The sequence below is a fragment of the Suricata suricatta genome, chromosome 3 (assembly GCF_006229205.1).
Source record: "Suricata suricatta isolate VVHF042 chromosome 3, meerkat_22Aug2017_6uvM2_HiC, whole genome shotgun sequence".
Taxonomy (NCBI): Eukaryota; Metazoa; Chordata; class Mammalia; order Carnivora; family Herpestidae; genus Suricata; species Suricata suricatta.
The window spans coordinates 90,059,798-90,065,902 of record NC_043702.1 but is presented as its reverse complement, the minus strand read 5'-3'; the positions used below and the strand labels follow the sequence as shown (position 1 = coordinate 90,065,902).

Below are 6,105 nucleotides of genomic sequence, written 5' to 3'. Positions count from 1 at the left end.
TCCTACTATGTGCTAGGTACTTAACCCCATTTTACTTCAGTGTATAATAATGAAAATCTTTCTAAAATATCAGTGTCTGCTTTGTTGCTTTACAAAGTATGATCATGCAAGTGTCTGTTATTGAACCCTGAAGAGGAACCCTGAAGCCCTCAAGATGTATGGTGACTGTTTTTGTTATCACACAGATGTCAACCTAGAAAAGATAGAGAGGCATTTGGACTGAATATATTGAGGACTTGAGGACGTGACCCAGAACATGGTGGTTCTGCTTCAGTGACATTTATAGTATGCATAGGAGAAAGGACATAACTCCTTTCTTGTAGTTTAACTTCTTTGAGGGTGTTTTTGCTGGAAAATGGAGAGAGTAATATCTAACTGGTAGGGCTCTTCTGAGGAGCACATGGATGAGTGTGCCTGGAATTCAGTTAGCTCTCAATAAACATTACTTTCCTTCTGACAGAGTCAAATAGGAGGAAGTAATTCCCTTTAATTAAGAGTGTTGATGAGTTGGGTTCTAGTTAATTGAACTGTAATATGTAAATCAACTTAATCGTGGACTGGCTCTACCAGATAAACACCCGGCACCTGGCTATGGTTTGGTTGGGCACTTCTATTTGTTTGATTTTGAAAAATTCTTCCCCCTTCTGTGGAACCCTCCACTCAAGCCTGCAAACAGTTTGCTTTTTCAGTTGAAAGAAGGATTTTTGGAAGGTTTTAGATTTTAATTGTTGGACTTAATAGGATTGATTTAAATTAATCCAAGTCACTTGCAGACAATGAAACACTGGCCTGGTACCTCATCACTCCTTGTTTATTTTCTAAATAAAAGGAGAAAACTAGGAAGTGTTCCAAATTGAGTCACAGGCTGTGGTGAGTATTAGTGAGTAAACAGTATGGTCTTTGGGGAGACAGATATTGGGGGCAACCTGGAGAATCTGCAGCGGTCACCCTCTCCCCTTTATTTCCCTTTGTGAGATGTCTTCCTGGCATAGCACGAGAGAAGAAGACAAACAGAATAACACGTTCACGACAACAAAGTGATGCTGAAGTAAAGGTGGAAGAGAATGGTGTGTGTGGAGTAAGAGGTAATGAAAGCACACTGAAATGAGACCCCGCAGAGGTGCCAAAGGAAGGCTTTGGGACTCTGCTCATTGATAATTTCATGAGATTACACTGTTTGGATATATCCTTATTTTCACAATTATCATCATCCCATGGCCCTCATCTTGAAAAAGCATTCCCAGTCTTAAGCACTATTGGACACTTCAGGCTGAAAAATTGTAGAAATGTTTCGCAACATCCCTGGCCCTTACCCACCAGATGCCAGTAGCACCTTACCTACGTATCTGCCTACCCATTCCAGTATTATAACTCAAAACGTTCTCAGAGTTTACCAAATATTTCAGGGGGCGGGGGTCAAAATCACTCCCCAGCTGAGAGCTACTGCTTTGAAAGAATTCATTTCAACATTTCTCGTAGGCTGTGCTCATGGAAAGGTCATTCCTCTGACTAACTTTTGGATCTCCAGCACTGACTGGCTAAGCTACCTTGACAGACAAGTGGAGATCTCCTTAAAGTGGGCTGGGTATGATGCCCTCCGATGCCAGGCTGCAATGGCACATTTTTAAGTGTAGGGGGATGCCTTAGATTATTTTCTATGGTAATGTGAATTTTGCCTTCAGTGGTCCATGCCTCTCCTAAGTGAGTATTACATGGAAATAATAACAACTCACTTCTCTTTGTGGAGCCTTTACTCCCTGACAATAAGCTTGGATAAGTCAAGCTTGTTAAATTGTTAAAATAAAGCCGGTGGGTTATCCTCCTGAAAGAGTACTCCAGAATTATTATTTTAACATAGGCATAACCACGAAAGGAGGCTGAGAAGCCCATAGTAGGGGGAGGTGAATTGCCAAGTGGCATTTTGGGAAAACAAAGGGTTTGCAAGATAAGACCATCTTTCCTCCCCAGTTACAGGCTTACTGTTATTAATAACTCAGATGTCATATTTATGCCATTCGTGGCAGCATGCATACAATTTAAATATTTTAGCTTCCATTATACAACTGGATCTACATTACTGACCTTCAAGGGCCCCATTCATAAGGGATGAGGAGAGGGAACAATCAGCTACTTCATGCAAGGGCTGGCTAGCAGACTGGGTTTCCCAGCATTGTCCAACAAACCACGACACAGGGAATGCTTTGGAGTGGCTCAGAATATGGCAGGGTGGGGACAGAGAATGATGGGGGGGTGGGACTTTCAGGGCTGGGAGAGAGCCAAACCTTTTTTTTCTTTTTAAAAAAGAGTTGTCCCACCTTTGTTCTAAGGGAGAATGAAATATCCATTAAGACTGGTGACACTGGGAGTTTTGTTTCAGCTCAGTTCCTTTTGTTGTGACTCCAGGGTAAAGGAGAGGAATCTGGGGTGACTAGGTTTCAAGCCAAGATGAGAAAGAAAACGAATTCCTTCCAAGGATTTCTTCTATTGTCTCAAGAATAAATATTTATAGAGAAAGTTCAAGTGAAGTCTTTTACAATGGTCATGGGTTTAAAAAGACTAAGCCTTTGAAAGACTACATGTAAAACTATGCTTAAATGAAGGGTGATCCAATTAGGCTTCCCAGGGAAAACCAAGAAACCTCAAGATAATTTCCTATATAAAATCTAATTGTGTTCTCAAGTGGAATAGGAGTACTACTCTGAATTATTCCAGATCCATATACTGCAGCAGAAATGTACAGCAAATTGGATTCTATTTTAAATAATTAAGTTATTTCCCTTCAAAGGATCTATAATTTGCCTTCTACAAATGTGATTTGCCTCAGAAAGATAATACATTGCAATTTTTTCTCCAAAATAGATTTTCTGTGCCAGAAACAATTATGAAAAGTAGACCAAATATTGCCTTAATTATATCCTGGTTATTATCTTTGAGTGCATGCCTGGAGTGCCCTGTTTTGTGTCCCAAAATGAGATAGGTATGGCTGCTATATACTTTAGAAATTATCTTTAAGCGGAGACTGAAGCTGAAATTTACTCAAGAGCCTTGGGGCTTGCACAATAGGAGTGTAAATAACTATGGGTGTTGTTACATAAGACTCCAAAATCTTGTGCAAAATATGGGCAATCATGAGCTTAGTTAAGTGGACCTTTCTTCTGAGCTCTGAAAGCACCAATTTAACTTTTATCTGCTTGGCTAATCCCTTCAGGTGCTAGGTGTTGCAATAGATTAAGTGTGGGGGATTTGCATAGAAGTTATTGCAAGAGGGATATTTTGGGCATGGTTAATTTTATGAAGAAAACATTCACTTTTGGCTTTATTTTCAACAATAGTTCAGTTGACTTATGACCAGGTGTTCTGGGGGACAATAATGGGTATGATGAAGAGTAAGGGCTGGAACGACGAATGGAATCAACTCCTGGTCTGTCCCGTTGAAAGTGCAAGTTGTGGACAGTGTCTGAATCTGTTTCTTTGTGTGAAAAAGGAGTGATGGTATCTAGATTGAGATGATCAGAGGAGAAAAGCTTGCAATGCTTGGCACAGCACAGACCTGGATTACACAGGGGGTCGTCAGTTGTAGTAAAATCTAAAACATGGTAATGCATACCTTTTCTCTTCTGCACACATTTATCCTTCAGAAAGATTACTTTTCATAGGAACAGGAACTGGTGGGATATTTCTAAACGTCTAGTAGGAGTTGAAAGTGGTTAAGACTTCAGATTTCAAAGACAGATTCCCTGGTTTGGAATACTGGCTGTGCTACTTGCCACATGCCTTTAACCAAGTCACTTAGGATTTCTGTGCCTCAGTTCCCTGCTCTACAAAATGTAGTTCTGTTGCGACACCTGGGTGGCTCAGTTGGTCAAATTTTCAACTCTTGGGCCTGGAGATTCTCTGTCTCCCTTGCTCTCTGCCCCTCCCCTGCTTACACTCTCTCTCAAAGTAAGTATATAAACTTTAAACTTAGAAAAAAAGAACTGTAGTTCTATTAATAATAATATTATTAATTGAGCCAGAGTTCCTATCATAGATTTGTGATAAGGTTTAAGTAAAATATTACAACTAGGATAGGACCTGACATGCCATAAATATACTGTTATTTTTTACTTTTGTCGGCCAAAGGAATGTCACCAGAAATCAGAACATAACAGTGGGTAAGTTTATAATGAACTTTTTATTAACAACTTGATACAAGACTGTACATTGTAGGTGCTGAAACAATCCACTTCTGAAAACTAAAAAAACCCAGCATTTCTATACCACTTCATGCTTTGGTTAAGTGCCACCTTCTACAGCAAAATCACATAGTGTAACCAAACAATTTAAGAACAGGAAAAAGAAAATGTTCCACTGGAATGGAGAGATTATTTATGTACAAACAGCTGAGGATCATTTCTAGCTTAAGTGATTCACTATACACTCTGGAATGTTTAGTTCCCTTTTCTACAGTCCTACAACCAGACATACAGCAACTAAGAACTTGGCCACAGGTCCTGCCTAGACACTCATCAACATAAAACAAAAAAAATATTTATATAAATAAGTCAATTAAACCTCATAAAAACTAAAGAAACACAAGGAAAAAAAATCCAACAGTCAATAAAAACTGTACAGTAGCAGTCAGTCTTTTATATCTGAAAAAAATGTGTAACGTAAAAAAAAGTTCTTTAATGAATACAAGTCTTTTAGATCAGTGTTAGCTGGAGTGAAAACTTGAAGACTCGGACTCGGTGGAAACTGAAGAATGTCCACCCCGCTTCCCTTTGGAAAGGATCTTGAGGCTAGACCCTCTGCTCACAGAGGTGAGTGCATGCTGGGCAGAGGTTTTAAATTTGGCCCCAAGGAAGGCATAGAGGATGGGGTTCAGGCAACAGTGGAAAAAGGCCAGAGCCTCGGTGATGGAAATCCACTTGTGCACAGTGCTCTCAAACTCACATCCTTGCTGGATGATTTCCAGAAGGATGAAGGAATCAATGCTGATCCCTATGTAGTAGGGCAGCCAGCAGGCAAAGAAAGCCAGAATGAGGATAACTGTGGTCTTGAGGGCCTTGCGCTTCTGGTAGCCCTTGGAGTGGGACAGCTTGGAGATGATAATGCAATAGCAGGACAGGATGACAATACCTGGCAGGATAAGGCCAACCATGATGTGCTGAAACTGGAATACCACCAACCATGAGTCACTGGGATAGAAGCGGTCACAGATATATCTCCCATCTGCCTCTCTGACATTGGCAAAAATGAAATCAGGAATAGTCAACAGGAGGGCAGGTATCCAGACGCCAACATAGACCACCTTTTCAGCCAACAGCTTCCTTGGCCTCTGACTGTTGGTGGCATGGACAATAGCCAGGTACCGGTCCAGACTGATGAAGGCCAGGATGAGGACACTGCTGTAGAGGTTGACTGTATAGATGACGTGAACTGCCTTGCACAGGAACTTTCCAAAGTACCAGTTTGCCACGGCATCAACTGCCCAGAAGGGAAGCGTCAGGACAAAGAGGAGGTCTGCCACAGATAGGTGCAATCTGTACTTGTCTGTCATGCTTTTCAGTTTCTTCTGGTAACCCATGACCAGGATGACCAATCCATTGCCCACTATGCCAGTCAAGAAGATGATGGAGTACACAGTAGGCAAAAAGATACGGTTGAAGTGGGCATTTTCCTCCCGGAAGCAGGGTTCCTTCATGGAATCATAGTCGCCTGAACCCATGTCATCTTCAGTATAGTTATCTGAAGGGTATATCTGCAAAAGAGGCAAGGGAATGGACATTAACTTTCAAGTTCAGCTGGCATTCTCCGAGTTTAAAAAGATGTCTCTGGGATATTTAAAGAGCATTAATAAAACCCAACGCAGACCAGGCTTCTTCAGGACACTCTGCTCCCAGTAACTTAGTGAGGGAAGGGCACAAGAAAATTATTACAGACTGCTCCAACCCTCGTCCCCATGTTTCCCCAGGAGCTGCTTCCCTCTTTAGCAGAACCAATTACAAAATTCTTTGTTTAGAACAAAAGGGCGCTGAGATTCAGAGGGTTTCAAAGTCACATCTTTGCTAATTCTACCCCGCCCACTTGGGGGAAGAAAAAAAACGTTGGGAGGGAACAAAA

General features: G+C 41.2%; 1 protein-coding gene across 2 annotated transcripts in view; it reads right to left on the bottom strand.

The window, feature by feature from the left end:
* Positions 1-4,155: 4,155 nt before the first annotated feature.
* Positions 4,156-6,105, bottom strand: part of CXCR4 (C-X-C motif chemokine receptor 4) — a 4,882-nt gene continuing 2,932 nt past the window's right edge. For both annotated transcript variants that reach the window (XM_029934646.1, XM_029934645.1), the window contains exon 2: positions 4,156-5,743. In XM_029934646.1, the coding sequence (XP_029790506.1) occupies positions 4,697-5,743 (1,047 nt within the window). In that variant the 3' untranslated portion in view covers positions 4,156-4,696. The remainder of the gene's footprint in view (positions 5,744-6,105) is intronic.